This window comes from Andrographis paniculata, unplaced genomic scaffold (genome assembly GCF_009805555.1).
Source record: "Andrographis paniculata isolate CXL003 unplaced genomic scaffold, ASM980555v1 Contig53END, whole genome shotgun sequence".
Lineage (NCBI taxonomy): Eukaryota > Viridiplantae > Streptophyta > Magnoliopsida > Lamiales > Acanthaceae > Andrographis > Andrographis paniculata.
This window is the reverse complement of record NW_026137588.1, coordinates 1,127,040-1,148,380: the sequence shown is the minus strand read 5'-3', so window position 1 is coordinate 1,148,380 and position 21,341 is coordinate 1,127,040. Positions and strand designations below refer to the sequence as shown.

General features: G+C 30.1%; 2 protein-coding genes across 2 annotated transcripts; one reads left to right on the top strand and one right to left on the bottom strand.

The window, feature by feature from the left end:
- Positions 1-10,723: 10,723 nt before the first annotated feature.
- LOC127255279 (uncharacterized membrane protein At1g75140-like) lies at positions 10,724-13,031 on the top strand. The gene is made up of 2 exons (XM_051280752.1): positions 10,724-10,843; positions 10,949-13,031. Exons 1-2 carry the CDS (start codon positions 10,822-10,824, stop codon positions 12,796-12,798), a joined length of 1,872 nt encoding a protein of 623 aa, XP_051136709.1. The 5' UTR covers positions 10,724-10,821; the 3' UTR covers positions 12,799-13,031.
- A 904-nt stretch (positions 13,032-13,935) lies between these two features.
- LOC127255238 (uncharacterized) lies at positions 13,936-18,291 on the bottom strand. Its single transcript, XM_051280698.1, has 2 exons — positions 18,186-18,291; positions 13,936-17,875 (listed from the first exon to the last, which is right to left on the bottom strand). Exon 2 carries the CDS (start codon positions 17,808-17,810, stop codon positions 14,412-14,414), a length of 3,399 nt encoding a protein of 1,132 aa, XP_051136655.1. The 5' UTR covers positions 17,811-17,875; positions 18,186-18,291; the 3' UTR covers positions 13,936-14,411.
- Between the last annotated feature and the right edge of the window lie 3,050 nt (positions 18,292-21,341).

The window sequence follows — 21,341 nt, the reverse complement described above, 5'->3', positions numbered from 1 at the left end:
AAATATATCTACAATGTGTAATTATTAATTTTCAATATTTATAAAAAAATTTAACAAAAATATATTATGCATATCATATTACAATTTAGTGAGTAATGATTAATTCTAACTAACATCATATCTAGCATAACTTTTAAAATTTAACAACTTGAAAATATAATTACCCGAAAATAAATAAATATATATATTTTTATACGTATAAATTAATATAGCTGCATTATTTTCGATTTTAGAAAATTAGCCCCCCTCTTGCTAACTTCTGATTTCTCCTTTGAACATAAATAATAATCCCTCGTTCCCGTATACCGTGTCTGCTATACTGTAGACACGGTATTTTAGGAGGGACGTGATTAGTAGATAATTAAGAATGTATCAGTGAAAAAAATTATCCTATAATATAAATAATTATAAATTAAGATTAAGATAACTAATTAGTTTAATTAAAATTAAAAAAAATAAATTTAAAAATTTAAAATGTGATTAAAGTGTGTAATCATTTTTCAAAAAAGAAAAGTGACATAAAATATGGGACGGACATAAACGACAACATGAACATGATACGTGGGACGGATGGAGTATATAATATAAAAATATGTGATATTTGTTGTTCTATATGTGTTTCCTCTCAATTATTGAAAGCCTGAGGACGATTCTTCAAACGCTAAGAAAGAATCGACATAGTGTTTATTTGATAACTATTCTGCTTTAAATTTACTATTCATTTCATTTTTTTTTTTAAAAAAATATTAAATCAAATGTTTAATAATCAATTTTACATTTGTTAGAGTTGATACTCCTGGAGCATAGGACCAAAACCACCACGTCTAACAAATTATGTTTCCCTTCTACTATTCTGTTTAATAATATCTTTCTCCCGCTACTGCAAATCTGAGCCTTTGTTTCCATTAATTTGTTCTTAGTTGTTATCTCAATAATATTCAAAACATTACATCAACATCTATTTATATCACATCATACAATTATTCAAATTCAAAATTTTTACTATTCAAATCCCAACTCAAAATCCAAACCCCTAAACAAACACACCGTCAAGAAAACTCCATATGTTCTATGTAAGGTACAATAACTTGACTCTTCACGAGAATTTAAATGAGTTGAATAAAATAAAAATGGGATGATGTGACGACATATATGTAAATTTATTTATTTTTATTTGAATGATGTGATGAAATAAAATGTAATTAATTATTTCATATTTTAAGCATATTATATGATAAGCGTGATACAACATAATAAAAGATATTGTAAAATATATGTGACAGATGAAATACAATATTTTAATATACAACATATAACAATAATAATAATAATAATAATAATAACTACCATAAAAAAAAAATACTTAAAAATTATATAAGCTAAACAAACACACTTTAGTGTTATTAAAATATTTAGGATATGTTCGTCCAATTATTTGTTATTAATATAATTTCCAATGAATATTAATTAAGAATATACTCTCTCCATCCCATATATTATGGGTCTATTACTGTAAATACGATAATTTAGGTAAAATGTGATTAGTAAGTAATTAAGAAGTGTATTAGTAAAAATAATTATCGTATAATAAAAATAATTGTGGATTAAGATTAAGATAACTAAATAGTTTAATTAAGATTAAAAAAATTATAAAATTTAAAATTTAAAATGAGATTAAAGTGTATAATTATATTTCCAAAAAAGGAATGGACAAATTATGCGGGACGGACGAAAATAGAAAATAGAGACAAATTATTTGTGACGAAGGGAGTAACATATAAACACATAATTATATACTCTCTTTGTCCCATTTATTTTGTCTTGGATAAGGTAAATATGAGATTTTAGAAGTGACATATAAATATAACACATAAATACATATTAAAAAATAATTAAGAAATATATTAAGATTAAAATATTTAAAATATGTAATTCTTTTTTAAAAAATAAAAAATAATGAGACATGAGATGCAGGACGTGCTAAAATAACAATATGGACATGAGATGTTGGACGGATAAAGAATGATAAATTCTTTTCAAAGTACAAATGAGTTATGAAAAATTTTGCTTATAATATATTTATTTTATTTATTTATAAATTAACAGTTTAATATATTACTCTCTCTATCTCACATACCATATCTACGTTGTCGTTTCTATCGGTCCTACATACTATGTCACTTTCCTTTTTTGGAAAATGATTACACATTTTAATCTCATTTTAAACTTTTTAATTTATTTTGTTTAAAATTTTAAATAAACTAATTAGTTATCTTAATCTTAATTTATAATTATTTATATTATAGGATAATTATTTTCACTAATACATGCATTCTTAATTATCTACTAATTACACATCCTAAAATACAGTGTCTACAGTGTAGCAGACACGGTATATGGGACGGATGTAGTATTTTTTATATTATCGATACAATCTTTTATACTACTTTCGTCTCGCTCTAAGGAATTCATTTACTTTTGCGTGTTGTTATTTAAATATTAATTATTATATCAAAACACAGTACAAATTAAGAAAAAATTGAAAAATATTTTCATTAGTGACTTATAAGAAGGATTTTCTACAGAAAATTATACAAATATAATAATATTTTAAACGTTAAGTACAATGACGTAAAAGATAAACGTAACTTTTAGAGGCTGATCAGCGAGAGTATTTAATATAAACAAATACTCATATTTTATTGAAAAACACAAAACAAACACGTTTTAATATTTTTATTTTTATAGATAATTTATAAAAATAAAATAAAATAAAATTTATTAGTAACGTATGCATGGAATTGAATGCAACAACCCAAAATTGAATGCTATGACACAAAATTGAATTCAACCGACGCTCTAAAAAATCTACTAAAATGCAAATACATAAATAAATATTCATTGGTGCTAAATTGTCCATATTACTGTATACACAAAATTTAAGTAAAATATAATTTGTAAATAATTAAAAAGTATATTGTCGAAAACAATTATTGTAAAACACAGATAATTACAGATTAAGAATGAAATAATTAAATAATTTAATTAAAATTAAGAAAAATATAATCAAAATGTATAATTATATTTTCAAAAAAATTATATAGAACAAGCCAAAATAAAAAATACGAATATTTTATATAAATTAGAGGAAATAAATATTATTGGAGACAAGGACCTAATATCGTGTTATTAATATTGAGTGTGTTTTTTAACTTTTTTTTTTTTCACAATTTCCCAAAAATATTAATATATTATATATATTTATTATTTTTATATTCTTTACAAGATTTTTGGTACTTTATATAAAAAAATATTTTTTAAAATTACTTTACAAAATAAAGACACATTATTTAATACTTTTGTTAATAAACTTTGCATATAAATTAATTATATGTGTAATGTACACTCAACTCTGGACAAGGCCACCCCGGGTAGTACATTTTTTCAAAATATTTATGTATATATATCGAATAAATATTATAAATATATATAATGTTAAAATGTGTTTGATTGTATTTAAATTTATTTATTTTTATTGAATTTAATTTTAATATATTTTGATATGATATTTTATTATAAATAATTATTTTTTATTTATGATATAACCAACCAAACAAACTTAAAAAGTAATTAAAGTTTATTTTTTTATATTATTTATATATAAAAGAATTACATAAGGGCCTTGTTATTTTTATCCAGGTCCATCAAAATTCATGAATGATATTGGTGTGTAATAATAAATTTTTAATTTAAATAAATATTAAAAGTATCTTTTTAGTAATGTATGATTATTTTTATTAAAAAAGAATTTTTTTTTTTTTTGAATTAGAAAGACGAAAATCATAAAAAAAATATTTTGAATTAGAACAGGGAAGTGTTAATTGTAATATTCTCCCCGTCCCATTGAAAGGTTGCCATATTCCATTTTCGTCAGTCCCAAAAAAGTTATCATTTCATAATTTAGTAATTGTACTACTTAGCTAACATAATAAATATACTTCCAACTTACAATATATTACACAAATGTCGTTACTTTTATATTACACTATACTAATAGGGGTTTTTTTTTTACTACAATTTAATATAATACTAATATTCAAAAATCTATGTGCAAAAAGAAAACGCCACTCTTTCACCGAGACGGAAGGAATATAAAATAATGATATTTTAATAATTATATGAGTAAGTTATGAAAAAAAATTGGATAGATTGAATGTGTATATTAGTGAGATATATATATATATATATATAAATAATTAAAATGTAAAATTATATTTCAAAATGAAAAATGACAAATTATATGGGACGGACGAAAATGAAAATTATACAATTTATATGCCAGGATGGAGTATCTGATAATTTTGTACTATTATAAAAAATTTCAAAACTCTTATTATTATTATTATTATTATTATTATTATTATTATTATTTCATCCGTCCCAATATAATAGTTTTGTCTACCATTTTTGTCCGTTCTAATATAACAGTCTTATTTACTATTTTTATTCGTCCCAAAACAATAGTTTCATCTCCATAAATAACCATGTCACCATAAAACTATCAATATTTTTTTATTATTATTACATAATTGTCACTATTTTTTATATTAATATATTCACAAGGAAAAAAAGTTATTTATCTTTACTTTTTACTAACTATCAATATAATATCAATATTTCTTAAATCTCGTATCCATAACGGAGCGAGTATATCTAAAGGGAACTTGCTTATTTGTCTAGGGTAGGTTTTGGGGGTGGGCTTTCATACAGCAAATTCATACTTGTAAGAATTTGTGCACAAAGTCTAGTGGGTCAATTATCTCAATCATGGTGATATTTCAAATTTATTTTATTTTGATTTAAAATTTGGATAATGATTTGAGTTTTAATTTAAATATTATTTTGATATATTAAAAAAATAATATTCCGTCTATTTTACATAAGTTATTCATTTTTTTTTTATTTCGATCCGTCCAATATAATTTATCTTTTTTTAAATATAATTATAACTTTAATTACATTTTAAATGTTATAAATTATAATTTTTTAATCTTAATTAAATTATTTAATTATTTTAATCCGTTTGATCTTTCCCTAAAAAAGAATAAGTTGCCATGACCATGAAACGAAAGGTCGGTAGGGAAGGACAAACTCGAATGAACTCGGCTAAGGCGAGGTTTGGAACCCCCATTTGCAACAGGAAGGGGGAGGGGCGCCTCGCGAGCCGGGCTTTTTTAATATATAATTATTTTTATTATAAAATAATTATTTTTACTAATATATTTTTTTAATTACTTATTATTTTATCATAACGCGGCTAATTTATAAAGGATGGAGGGATATAACTTTAAAGATCATATGAAATTATTAGTATTTATTTTTCTTTGAAATAAAAAATAAACACGCTATAGTTCAAATAAATGATAAATTCTTATTTTTGTGTTCTTTACACAAATATTTTTGGGAAATTGGGAATTGGGTTATTTAAACAAATATCTTTGTAAGTTATTATTTATTTATCGATTATTATTATTTATTTTTCTAAAAAATATGATATTAACACTAAAAAAAAATAATGTATTTGTAACGGAATTTTGTCCATAAAGTTCAAGTAGCTAACGTAATTTTATTCATAATTTCGTCTCTAATGTCATTAATAACGAAAAAAAGTAGATTTAGAGACAAAATTATTTTGTTACAAAAATAATTTTTTCTTGTAGTGTTAAATACATATTTAATTTTTATTATTTTCATATTTTTTTTCAAAACTTAATAACAAAAAAGGTTTCTATCTAAAGAGCTTTATATTTTGGTATTTTTGGAATATAATAATTTTTCAAATTATAATATTATGCTTTCTCTGTTTATTTGGTAAATAAATATTTTATTATTTTTATTGTTCAAATAAAAATTATTATTTTGTTTTACTGAAAATGAATTGGATTATATATTATACTATTACTAGGGATGAGAATAGGTCAGACGGTCTGTCAGTTACGACCTGGTCTACATAAGGCTTAGCCTGACTTGATCTATTTATTAAAAAGGCTCGATCAAAATTTTTTTTTAAGTACTTTTATTTAAATAGAACAAGTTTAGGTTTTTTAAATTTTTTTTTAATTAACAGACCGACCTATTTATTATTATTATTATTATTATTATTGTATAAAAATATTTTTTTATTATTATATATTAAAAATAACTTTCCATATAATAATAATATTTATTAAATAATTATAAATTTATTATAAAAATAGAATTTTTTAACTTATATATATATTTAATAATTGTATGTATTTTTTTTTAATTTTTTTATTTTTAATACTAAATTTGTAAATAAATAAATAAAATAAAAATATTATATAGTCTTTTAAATAGATTTGTAGACCAGACTTTTAAAAAGGCCAGAGTGTCAGGAACTGACATTTCTGTCCAGGTATTCGGTCATAGTCCGTCCCATGTGTGCGAGCCCCAGAACTGTACGCTAATCAACGGCATATGTGTTGGTGCAGGTACGCGTCCCGGCTCATTTATCCGCATTATTCGGTATATTCAGACTTGTTGCGCACAATGGAGGGCTGGCTTGGGCCTTTGGACCTTGGCGTCGGGCGTGTTAGCTTCCGGCACCTTACAAATGCAGGCTTTTAAAAAAAATATTTCAGGCTTACATGTTAGACTTAGGCCAGATATTTTAAAAACATGACAGAATTTAACCAAAGTCTGACCTTTCTATTTCCACCCCTAGTTTATTACTTTTACAATATTTTTACAATAATTTTCTTATAGGATAAAATAATTTTTACATACAAAATTATTATAAACTATTATCAATATATACAATATTTATTAAATTCCGTATAAAAAATAAATGTGTATTTATAAAGTGGACTGCGGACTTTAAGGGTGTGTTTGTCTTGGGATTGAATTTTAAATTCATTATTCATCCAATTTTTTCCCTAAAAAACATCAAATCAAACACCTATTTTTCATTTTTTTATATTATACTAAAAAACATTTTTACACTCAAAACATCACATCAACACCTATTTATATCAGATCATACAACTATTCAAATTCAAAATTTTTATTATTCAAATCCCAACTCAAAATCCAAATCCCCAAACAAACACACCCTTGATAAATACTTTGATTTCATATGTATTAGTAGTATGCAATGAATTAAATTTCACTCGAAATTTCTTGAATTTTATAAAATTGGATCGAAATTTCACAAAATCTAGATATCTATATTTTAATTTTAAAAAATATTCCTTTAATTTTTATTTTTTTAAATAATAATTTATATTGGCATAATATTTGTATTCCATTTAAAAGGACTTGTAGTATTGGGACAATGTTTATGTTGGCATAATATTTATATTCATTCTCCTATAAATTTAATGTCGTATTAAATATTGTATTTAATGACAAATATATGGATTTTATTGTAATATAATAGTGCAGTTAAATTATTATTTATTAATTTTTTTTGAATTTCTATTATAATATATATCCGTTAATAAACATTCTTTTTTTTTTTAAATTAAATAATAATTTATTTATTTTTGTATATTACATATCAATCATTTTTTACTTTAAAATGTCTAAAAATGTTAGAAAAAATTTCTAAAATTTCATTTATAATTTTTATGATCTCTTTAAAATCAACCAAATTTCCATTGAAATTTCTATAAATTTATATGTACGTGAAATTGACTCCAAAACCAAAATTTGATATCTTAGGTTGTATTTACATTTTTGGTAAGAACCTATATGAAGTTTCTTTCGAGTCATTTATGCGGTTTTGACTATTTTTGTTGTTTATAATTATAATCACGAGAATAAAAAATTGTCGAAGATATCCATTACCCTTTTGGGAAATAAAGGATGTCATGTTTATGTTTTGAAATTAGTGATCGTCGTATTTTTCGCTGTATAACTTTAATGTAATTTGAAAATTTGACTTTAAAGTCTATTTGTACATGGTCTTTCGAGCTTTCTCTTCTTTTTTTTTTTTTTTTTTTTTTTTTAAAGCGTATTAGATGTAAATAGGTTTATAGGATTAAACAAACTTTTGATGGATCGATTGAATGACATTTAGGGTGTGTTTGTTTGGGGGTTTAGATTTTGGATTGAGATTTGAATAGTAAAAATTTTGAATTTGAATAGTTGTATGATGTGATATAAATAGGTGTTAATGTGATGTTTTGAATGTAAAATTGATTTTTAGCATAATGTAAAAAATAAAAAATAGGTGTTTGATTTGATATTTTTGGAGAGAAAATTTTGGATGAATAGTAGAATTTTGATAAAATCCTACAAACGAACACACCCTTAGTGGTTTTGGGAAATAAACAAGTTAAGGTATTGGATTATTGCTAACTCTTTGCTCCAATATTTATGATGGTTATAGATCTCATATTTTTGGTTATTGCTACTTCCCGTCACCGGAAATTACATAAAATGGATGTTGACAACATTTTTGCGCATGATTATCTTGAAGAAAAAGTTTATATGAATCTACCTCATAGTTTATTTTCCGAATCCTGCATATTGATCGTTATCTATATCACTCTTTATATGGTTTGAAATAGACCATAAATGTTGGTTTGCGAAGTAGGCCTAAACTTTGAACAGTTATGAGATTCGTCAATTTTATTTTGATTTACTTTTTGTAAAGGGTCTATCACCTTGTGTATTTTTTATGCGGGTGATCTAATCATTTTAGCGATTGATAACAATTTTTTTTTTTTTTCAAAATTTGGTTTTTTCATTTTTTTTTTGGTATTAAGGTTGTTTGTAATCAATTTGATTCTATTTCTTATTTATCATTTGGTTAGCCATTTGATTTATTTTTATTATTACATGCCAAGAGTTATCTTATTATATTTGTGTTCTTGGCCAATTTATGCAAATCCCATGGCAAATTGAATAGGACATGCTCTTTGGATTGTATGCTATCTTAAAAGACATGTGGGGGTAAGACTTTGTTCTTTCTAATTTTTTTTTCTACATATTTTTTTAAAAAAATTAATACACTACACACATTTACTATTTTTATATTCTATACACGATTTCTTATACTTCACATAATTTTTTTTCCAACAATCTCATAAAACAAACACACATATACGTGGCGATTTTTATTTTTGATTATATAGTTAGTATGATTTTGATTAATCCTTGACTCATCGGTTTTATGATTTTTTGTGTGCTTCTAACACCTTTTTTTTTTTTTTCATTGAACTTGGAGAATATGGTCATCTATTATTTTTTGTGGATACCTTGTGTCTTAGAAGACCAATAACTAGAATGTTATTGCCTCAATTGACAAGAGAGGTTGTATATTTGTGTATCTTATCCTCAAACGGTTCACTTGTATTGTGATATCGCTTTATCTTGCTTCGAATCCAATTTTTTTCTTTTATGAGTTCAAAAAGACATTGAGGTTGACTGTCATTTTATTAACAAGTGATTCTTTGTCACCGGTCATTGATGTGATCCGGGGGACTTAAAATCTATAATCTAATTAATTGTACTCAGTGAACCTTCTTGTTGCCTATCCTTTTTTTTTTTTTTTTCTTTTCTTTTGCCTCTTTTTAGTCTAAGTTGAATTATGTCTACTAATTTGATGAGGTTGTCATCGCTACCATTGCTCGCTCGCAATAAACTAGTGCATTCGATTGGAGCTGCCACAAGTGATGTGTTAATCTTAGCCATCGGTTTGTTTGATATACCAATCTTTGATTGATGATACTAATCTTTGTTTTCGTCGCTTGATGTAGGATTAGGCTAGCCTTGAAGGGGAATACATATGTGTTTACTTGTGAAGTTTTTGTTTTGGATTTTGATTTTAAATAGTAAAATTTTGAATTGAAATCGTTGTTTGGTATGATATAAATATGTATTGATGTGATATTTTGAATGTAAAATTAAATTTTAGTGTAATTGAGTATATGATTTGATATTTTTTTTTTTAGAGAAAATGAAGTTAGAATAGTAAAATTATGGGTAAAATCTCACAAATAAATACTTATTAATCTGTGATGCTCATTTAACCATTTGAATGTTTGATTAATTGGCCTAAAGGTTCGCTTCAACTATTTGAATATTCGCTTGATTTGTCCGAAGTACGCTTGCCAAAAACCTTCGCTCACTTACGTGTTTGCTTGCTTTGCGGATTATTCGTTTAAACTATTTTTTTTTATTAGAATCTAGCCGACATATGAAACATCACTTGAAATTTGGCATTTTCGCTAGAATTTCTAGTTAAGTATTTCATATAATCTCATATGACAATTATATAGTAATAGATATCGTAATTTAGATATTGTGTCGATTTTTGTACATAAATAAAAATAATAAATTATTGAATATTATCCCACATTGATAAATATGTGAGAATATTTAGTTTATAAGGGTGAATAACCACTCCATCTATCACTGTATCGAAATAATAAGTCGTATTATATACAAAATTCTACAATTTTTTCTCCAGATTTAAGATATATATTGATAATACAACTATATATACTAATTTCTATTAATAAAAGAAATTCAATTTAAATATAAATATTAAATATTTTATTTGTAATTGATTCGATTTAATTATAACTATGAATACATTTTTCTTATATCAAATTGAATTTATTTTTATTATATTTCAAAAACTACATAAAATTTAATTAAAAATTTAAAACTAAATAAAAAATATAAACCCTAGCCCCCAAATCAATTCCGGTTTATTTTCAGATCTCTGAGCTCCAACCCATCGATTCTCACAGACCCCATCATCATCGGTTCTTCCTTCCCGTCAATTCAATGGCTGCTTCTCCCAATAGAGGTAAGTTTGTTTCCCTATTAGCTCTTCTCCTGCTGTTATCTTTCGCTTTTTCGTGTTTCCCATCTCTGGTTCTCGCATCAGAAGCTCCCCCAACCTCAATTTCAGACCCCCAAAAACAAACGGATGAAGATGATCCGAATGAAATCGAAACCCTAAAAACTTCCCTCCTTAAAAAGCAACTAGTTCAATTGGAAAAGCTCGAAGAGGTAGTTGAAAACCTCAAGCAGCTCGTTGCTAAGCTAGAGTCTCGATTTACTGATTGCGCAAAGACAATCGATGTTTCGACATCGATTGATGAGATTAAGGATAGGATTTCGGAAGACGATGGTAAATTGCGTGGCGGTAGTGATGAATTAGATAAGAGAGGAGTTGAAACTGTGTTAGTTACGAAATACAATACGTTTTGGTCTGAGAGATTTCAATTTGTATCTGCTGTGAAATTGAGTTCGATCCCGACGTGTATTAGCGTTTTACCTTATCGAGATTTTGATGGTTCGACTAAGTATTTTGCCGTCGGAGATGATAAGGGGAAGCTGTATGTGTTTTTGAGGAGCGGCGACGTCGCCGGAGAATTCGATTCCTTCTCGCCGCCGGCGGAAGATCGGTCGGAGGTCACTTCGATTCTGTCGTATTTATCGGCGTACAAAAATGAGAGCGTCGTCATTGCCGGACACGGTAACGGCGTCGTGGCGATGCACCGCGCGTGGGAGGTGTCGAGCGGCGACGAATGGAGCTCGTTGCACGTCGAAAAAATTCGCACATTTGCGTTCCCGGAATCATCATCGTCGAAAACGTCATCGTCGTCGAGAATTAAGTTGCTAGAAGTGCATTATGTAGGTAGGAGGAGGTACATTTTCGCGACGAATGACGACGGGGAAATCATCGTTTTCCGGGAGGACGGGACGGTGCACGGCGTTGTTGCGCCGAATCGGCGTCCCGTTGCGTTTATGAAGCAACGGCTTTTGTTTCTAACGGAGAACGGCGCGGGTTCGTTGGATTTGCGGAGTATGAAGTTGAAGGAATCAGAATGCGAGGGATGGAACGGTTCTTCCGCAACGAGCTTCGTTTTCGACGCGATGGATCGGTCGAAGGCGTACGGGATAACGCCAGACGGCGATTTGGTGCAGGCGTTTTTGTTGGGTGATACGATGAATTTCATGTGCCGGGTTCGGTCGAAACGGAGGCTCGACATGTTCGAGCCTCGTGTTTTACAGGCGATAAAAGGGTATTTGCTGATCGCGGATTCGGAGAAGGTCTCCGTTTACAATATCTCGTCGCAGCAGTACGTTCGGGCGGGCGGGTTACGGCTGATGTTCACGGCGGGACTCGACGAGATCGCCGCGACGTTTCTGAACCCGCAGCAGGTTTCCGATCCGACGAGAACGGGAATGCCGTTGATCGCGAGCGACCACGAGAAGCACGTTCTCGTCGGGTTCGGGAACGGGTACGTCGCGATGTACCGTTCGAACCTCCCGGCGTTGAAAAACGAGTTCAATAGCATCCTCTGGTCGAGCCCGGTGCTGTTCTTCGTCATTTTTCTTTTCGCGGCATGGCACTTCTTTTCGAACAAGAAAGACGCGCTCACGTCGTGGGGTCCTGACGTGCCGTTCAGCTCGGCGCCCGTTTCGAACGGTGCTCCGTTGGGCGGCGACAGGTCGTCGTCGTCGTTCGTCGATTCGACGAGGAACCCGGAAATTATGGAGCTTAGAGGCGGGAACGGTTTGAGAGGGCCGTCGAGGTTTTCGTCGTCGCCTCCGCGATATCAACCCGGCGCGGCAAATTCGTTTGTGTCGGGTAGCGACGTCGATTCGAGAGGCGGCGGTGTCGACTCCCGATTTCGGGCGGGATCGGAGATGAAGTTCCGGGGCGGGAACGTGGATGGTTCCGGGGTGTCGAAAAGAAAGGAGAGTATGTTTGGGAGCGGTCAAGTTGCCGACGATCACGGAGGCAATTGATGGCCGGCCGGCGGCGGTGGTTCGCCGGGAGGAGGAATCTCGGGCAATGAATGAAATGATCTATGCCACGGCATGGAAGGGGAAGTTGAGTTTAACCTTTGTATATGTACTATGTACTTAGTATAAAATGTGTTTGTTGTGAACTTTAGTTGTGACGATGAATAATAAGAAGAGGAACACACATTTCACATTTACTAATTTTTGTACTCGTCTTGCCGAATTCAAATTCAAAGTATCATTTATATTATTTTTGTCGGTTTTATTACTTTAAATAATTATACTAATATTAAAATACTCTTTAATTTTTACTTAAATTACAAAAATATCATTATACATACAATTTTTTTTTTTATGCATAAAGTCAAATGACATAAATATAAAAAACTATTAAAAATTTTTACTAACTAATAAAATATTACTATTATTTATTAATCAGAGAGAAAATATATATTATAAATATATATAATTATCCCTGCAATTCATTTATACATAAAATATAAATGGTAAATATATGGAAATTGTCTCACACTTTCGCTTAATAATAAAATACTCTATTCATTCCAATTAAAAATACCTATATTACTATTTATGTTGTGTCATTTAAAAATATTTATTTTTTTTAACAAATTACGTTCTAATTTTTAGAAAAATTACAAATAAAGTATTTTTACATGTACTATTAATTTATGTATAAGTACAATAGACAAAAAAAAAAGTATTACAGCAATATATTTATACTAATATGGTAACAAAAATTTTAAATTTTTATATATCTTATATAGTACAATATGTTCCATAACTATATTATATATATATTTATTCAAATACATATTTTAAAAATAGTTAGATATTTCATCCAACCCTACATATATAATCACAAATCCAACAAGCAACAATATTTGATTTAAATTTTGGATGGATAGTTAAATTTTTTTATTTAAATAATATATATAAAAAAGATATTATTTCCAAAAACATAAAATCTAGATAATAAAAAATCGAAAAGCCCACATAATACACTACTAGTATAAGTAACCGTTGGCATCTTTGTAGGAGCAACTGAATCCTTTCTTAATATCATATCAAAATATTATTTAAATAAAAATATCAAGCGCAGTCGACAAAGACGGAACTACATGTCGAACAAGTCTCAAATGCATAGCTTATTAGCATGTGATAAACTACCTACCTTCCTACCCAACGAACTGTCGCGCCAAATATCGACAATGCAACATGCCAAACGCTCGAATAACAAACAAAAATGTACTAATCTCAACTACACGAGTATAATCCATCGCGCTACGCTCAAACAAAGAAACGCACGATCAATCTAAACAAGTAATTCAAGCGACGGCGATCATGAATAAATACGTCCTAATGTTATTAGCAAAAATGCAGTTAATAGTTTCCCAACATTCAATAACAGAGAATAGCATCATAATCCAAGTTAAAAAGACTAAATTATAACAACAAAAATCGATCGATCCTATCCTCCATAAAACACCAAACAATTGTCGAACAAGCTCCGCAAAGGTGCAAATAAATACGAATAGTTTTAGCACCGGGAGCTACGGTAGGATTAAAAAAACAACGAATAGCTTTTGTACCTGAACCTACGACGAAGAGCTGCCCATGTTATTGATTTTGTTGAGAAAATTATGGATCTCCGTCTCCAGCCTCGCTCGCATTTCCGGCAAAATAGTATCCCCGGCTCTCTCCAGAGTCACCTTCATCATCTCGACATTCTGTCGCATTACAGCAATGTCAGGTGTCTCCGTAGCCCTGACCGGATTATTCTGTCGCACTTGAGTCGGCAAAACAGGTTTAGGCATCTGAAAGTTCTTTTTTTTCAATGGTGCCTTCGGAGCACCCTGCGAGCAATGAAGATTGAAGCTCGAAAGAGCTTCTCCAAACGGGTTGCTTCTCTCCAAACTTCTGAATGCGAATTTCGCATCCGAGCTCCTTTCGTAAACAATCTGCACACTGGAATCGTCGTTGATCTGAATCTCGGACTCCTTCAACAGCCCATATCGCGAAAAATTAGCAACGAGTGTTTCTTTTGCGGGCAGAGTAGATTCCGCGACGAAGTTGAGGAGAATACTGCCTCCGGGATCTTCGTTGATTTTCGCACTCGAACCTGATTCGGCGCTGGGCTTAACTTTCCCCCTCTTCTGCTGCGGCGTACCTTCAGGTAATATCGGAATTCCCTCTGGAACGGTGTTTCCCAACAAGCCGGTATCTGAAACATTCGCATTCAGATTCGGAATAACCAAAGCGCCTTGCTGAGTCTTTTGTTTTCGTTTTCTTTCTTTGATTTCTGTTTTTTTGCCATCAGATGTCGTGCCGATCACTGGAACTGGAGGCGAACCAAATGAAATTATCCTCGTATTAGCATTCGCATTGGGGTCGCGACCTCCGGCTGAAAATTCGGTATTCTGAAAAAAATTCATCCGGCTTGATCGAATGTTGGGATTCGGAAGATTCTTGGCTACCGGTGGCGGCTGAGCAATGCCCAAATTTATCGGGACTAATCCTTCCATCCCAGGAGGCATGCTATGATAAGGAGATCGTCCGAAACTTTGATGGCTTCCGATAAAATTAGCGAAATGATAGCCATGATTGGCAGCCCCTCCCGATGGAATTTCGTTGACCGGCTCGACGGGTTGGTTCCCATTTAAATCTGGCAGTTCGGCAACTTTGCTTCTCTTAGGATGCGCATCGGACCCCTCTGCCTTCTCGGGTGTATTTTTTTCAGTTTTGGTCACATCTGAGGGAGTCTGCTGGAAGCCGACGACGCACGATTTATCAGGAATTTCTTTTGCATCTTCGACTACAGAAATTCTTGTTGGCTCCTCGCTACATTCCTCACTTTTTTCAGGTAGAGTTCCAATTTCAGGCGCGGTTGGGGAACTCTTCTGGAAGCTAATCAAGCTCGAGCTATTGGGGTTAGCTTTATCATCGAAGGTGCCTGTAGGCTGTTTGCCGTGAACATTTCTTTTCTTAGGTGCAGATTCATTTTCAGGTAGATCCGAGCTAGCCGGCTGGAAGCTAATAGTACCGGAGAAGTTGGGATTATCATCTTTCACATCTGTGCCGACAAAACTGTTTGCAGACTGCTGCACTGCCGGGATAATCTTTTCCTTCTTCTTCGCCCTCCTACGCTTTCCATTTCCATTCAGTTCCGGATCATTAGTTTTGGAGACTCGGTCGTCAACAGACTCTCCAGTCTTCTTGACAGATTTACGATAAACTCTCTTCTTTTCGGAGGCTCCCGCCTCTTTAATTTTTTCCGGCAATACTCCAGCTCCAGCCAGGTTTTTGGAATCACTCGGTTTCTCCTTGGTCACGGATGGTTTTCTTGCTTTAACAGCCGTAAGCCACGGAGCAGTTCTGAAGCCAGTTACAAATCTCTTCATCGAATCATCCTGCTCGCTTCCAGTGATTAGAATACAACCACGAGCTGTTCTCTTCAATTGACTCAGCAATTCGGATGAAGAGGCTGTAATATTGCCTACTTCACTGCATATGAAACAGAAGTTGGGAGGCTTCTTAGATCCTCTTTTCCCAGATGTCGCGCCATTTGATCTTCCTCGTGGAGTCGATTTGGTTGAGGCACTTGAATTAATCTCGGGTTCATCTGCTTTTTCCTCCTCGTTGGATTTCGCAATTTTCTTGTTGTTGACATCAACATAAGGATACGACAAGTACTTGCTCTTCTTTCTTTCCCGGGATTCATTGGCTTTACCAGATGAAGTTACTTTGCCAGTATGAGCTCGATCTTCTTCACCACAGTTCCTTTTCCCTCTCCTCAGTGGATAACGACTGCCATCACTGGTCTTTACAGATTTCTTCCGCTGTCTAGAAGCCTTCTTATGGTCATCATTCGTCTCTTCTTGCGCCAACCCATCCTGCAAATTCTTTGCAGCATCTTCGCTTGATTTAACTAGTTGTACGGGTAATTCAAGGTGGCCAGTTGAACAGTAATACGCCGAGATTCGACTTTTCATTACTGTCAGCTCAATTCTACCAGGTGGATTGACAGACACGGCAAGATTTCGGATTTCTGCAACAAATCTTGCTGGCTGAAACTGTGACAATGACAAAGCATTGTTGATGTACTTATTGTCTTTACTTTCCAATGGTAACTGAAGAGAAAATGTTTGGCCTTCTTTCAAGAAACAGCGGCAAGTCATCTGCAACCTCACACGCTGACCAATCTCACACACAGCCTTCTCTACCGAACCAACAAAGTTTCTACCTTCGATCTGTCTTGACATCTGGTCAAAGTAATCAACGAAAGGCTTCAATTCGGAATTACTGCACCAAACAGAATTTGCATTTCCAAAGAACCTAACATGGAAGTCAGCCCACTTTTCAGATTTTTCCACGTTGTTCGCAGGTTCAGAAGCTTCGAACACAATCCCTGGCCACCACAGGCTGGATTTGGTTTTAATCCACACCAAACTATTCACATTAAATGCCGATTCTTGCTCTCCGACAACACCTTCCTCTTCACTTTTGTTTTTAACACAAGTGGACAAATCTCCATCCTCTTTGATCGAGCATTCCTTATTTGAATCACCGCCTTCTGACACGTGCTCACGAAAACGATCACTGTCAGATATTCCATCTAACGGACCAAAAACTTCGACAAACAAATTAAAGCCCTTTCCAGAAACATCTATTGTTTCCGGAGATCTAGGCTCAGAACACTGCAATGTGCCACATCTCTTCTTATATTCCCGAACCTTCCCATCCTCGATTCCTTGGTCGGATTCAGAAACCCCCACATAAACCTGCAGATCATCATCCTTTATCTCACTTCCACTACTTCCCCCAGCTTCATTATTTCTCTTATCATTTCCTGAAATGCGATCATCCAATTCCCTAATGTGACCAGAGGCACGCTCCTCAGATGAATTACACAAGGAACCAGCCTTCTCCTCAATGGCCATTTTAGCACATCCCGAAACACCCTCCTCCTTGTTTCCCGAAGTCTTCTTAGACTTCATTCCAATAATTTTCAACAAAACACCACAATTCTCTCCACAAACAAATCTATAATCGATTGCCAACGCTGTTACACAAACACAAACCACAATCAATTAAAAAAAAAAAAAAAAAACAGCTCTAGGTTTTCTTCCACGCACAGTCAAACATCAAGCGAAACACAATTGAAACCAAACCCGCATGTTCCGAACAGACAAAAATGACAAATTCAAACAATTACAGATACATTCGCATAGAGATCACTAGGAAAACTACAAACACAACAAAGATCAACACCACCGCCAAAAATTAGCCCCATTTGGTTGGCAAACAACACCAGATGGATAATCAAAGCGAAACTAAAAAATTACAAAAGCAGAAAACTAAGGAGAATGAACCTTGAGGAGGAGGAGGAGGAGAGTGAAAGCACTGGCTCCGCCACAAAATCAGCAAAGCGAACAGAATAGTGTATAGGGGAGAGGGAGAAGTAGAGAGGGATCTGTCGTTTTATATAAAAAAGGGGGAGCGGAAAGAAAGATGCGTAGACGGTTCTGAGGTGGCATGGCATCTCTGAAAATGAACAGAAGGGTAAAATCGGTATTTCATGTCTTAGGTAGAAAATGAATACTTCGGGATTTTCAATTGCTTATATTTTTGCAAAATAGTTTCGAAAATTATCTTAAATATGATTTATACTTTAACAAATATTGAATAAAATTTGTTTTAAGATTTAAAATAAATTCTCATTTTATTTTAAAAAAATTACATAATTTTTTTTTATTTTAAAAAATATTATATGAATTTTTTGTTTGAATTAAAGTAATATATCAAAATATTTTTTTTATTTTCATCTATAATAAATATACAATTAATTTATACATATAATTTAAATTTTTATTTAGGTAAATTACTTTTTTTTCGTTTGAATTGAAGTAATATATCAATATATATATATTTTTTTAATCTAAATTGTAAATATACAATTAATTTATACATATAATTTAAATAATATTTTTAATATAGTACTTTATTTAAATAAATCACTTTTTTCGTTTGAATTGAAGTAATATATCAAATATTTTTTATTTTTTTACCTAAATTGTAAATATACGGTTAATTTATACATATCAAGTAAGACAAATATATTAAGGGTGTGTTTGTTTAAGGTTTGGATTTGGATTTTAAGTTGTGATTTGAATGGTAAAAATTTTGAATTTGAATAGTTGTATGATCTGATATAAATAGGTGTTGATGTGATGTTTTGAATGTAAAATTAATTTTTAGTATAATATAAAAAATAAAAAATAGGTGTTTGATTTGATGTTTTTGAAAAAAAAATGAGATGAATAGTAGATTTAAAATCCAGTCCTCCAAACAAACACACCCTTTACACATTTTTATACACTAATAAAATATTATTATTTGTTAATTTACTATAAAATTTTAAAAAATTCATTTGAATTGAGGGGAAGAAAGATTATGTTTAAAAAACCTAACAATTATACCTTTTCGTAAAATTAGAGTTTAATACAAATTTTAATAAATAAAATAAAACTCAATAAGTTCCGACTCAATTGAATTCTTTTAATAATGATTCAATATTTAAGATAATATGTTTAATTAATTAATTAATAATAAATTATAATAATATTTTATTATTTTTTATATAAGTAATTGTATTGGTAGTGTAAAAATTATTTATTATAAATAGAAGATATCAAATCATTAATAGAACAATAATTTTAAATTTAATGAATATGAAAAATATAATAATAATAAAAAATTGAATTTGAATTGAAATGGTACATACCTATATATATAATACAAGAATTGTACTTCTGCCATTTGAAATTATTATTTTACTATTTCTCTTATTTACATCTTTGTCCTTTCCTTCACCGTTAGGTGAAATTGGTCTATGCATTTTTGCCTTTTTTTTTTTTTTTTTTTAGGTGAAATTGGTCTTATGCATTTTTGCCTTTTTTTTACTTACATGGTCAGTAATTAATTAATTTAAACAATAATATTTTTTTATTACATATAGTTGGTTTACATGGAATATATTATGACTTTACTGATGCTTGTAGATGTTTCATTACTTACATTTGTGTTTGTTTGGGGGTTTGAATTTTGAGTTGGAATTTGAATAATAAAAATTTTAAATTTTAATAGTTGTATGACGCGATATAAATAGGTGTTGATTTGATATTTTAAATATAAAATTAATTTTTAGTATAATATAAAAAATAAAAAATAGGTGTTTAATTTGATATTTTTTTTTGGGGAATAGGATGAACAGTGGATTTAAAATCCAATCCCCAAACAAACGCACCTTAAAGAAAATTGGTAATAATCATATAACATATCTTTTTTTTTTTTGTGGAATTTACTAAAAAGATCATTTCGTTGTCATCCGCATGTTTTAAATTTTTTTGGAATAGAAGATGTCTGTCTTCTTATTTTACTTAGGGTGCGTTTGGCAATTAGCAGATAGTTTTTACCTGTTAGCTTATTCAATTAGTTGTTAGTTGCTAGCTGATTCAATTAGTTGGTTTGACTATCTGATTCAATTAGCGGTTTGTATTAAAGTGTTTGGTAAAATAATTGTTTGACATTAGCTGTTTATATATAAAATGATTATTAAGGACATTGATATGCTATTTTTTAAAATATTTAATTTTGTTCATTTTGGTTTGAAATTTATGAGAATTTTTGTTATTAATTATTAAAAATTATAAAAAAATTATAAAATATTTATTTTTATTTTTATTATTTAGATTTGAGAAAATTATTTTTACTAAAAAATAATAATTTTTTATTGAAATTATGTAAAATATAAAATAATAAATTTTTCGTATATATATCTTTATTATGTTAAATTATTGTTTTAATATATATAAATAAATTATTAACCTTTATTTTTTTTATTTGATTTAGTTTTAAAAATTTATATATTTTACAAATAAAATAATTTATGTGTAATAATTAATAATAGTAATTATTTTAAATTTACAAAAATAAAAATATAATTTAATATTAAATATATTAAAAATAATTAATAAATACAACTATACAAATATATTTATATGTATAAAAAAATAATTAAGTTTTAAAGGTAAATAAGGAATAACCAAAATTAAAATGAAAAACTCTTTCAAAACACTGGGTGAATGAGCTTTTAAAAAAATTAGCTTTTTGAATCCAAAAAACTATTTCTGATTGATCAAACAGCTAAAAGCTGTTAATAAGCTAAAAACTACCCTCTTAAGCTCCTCTTAAGCTGAAATCATTTTATGAAAATAGGCGTCTATGGTTTAGGCTTAACTTTCTTACTTTCAATCTCACTTCCAGCCACTAGCAAGTACAGTAAGTGACCTAAAATTTGCATCACGTTTTGAGTTAAATGTTAAGGTTATTTTACTTTGATTTTGTTGCAATCATATCGAACTTGTTTACTTGTTTTACATGTGTATGTATATGTTTTATATGAAATTATTTTTATTGTACACACCGGGGCGGCATCGCGCGCCGGGTTCTAGTATATATATATATAT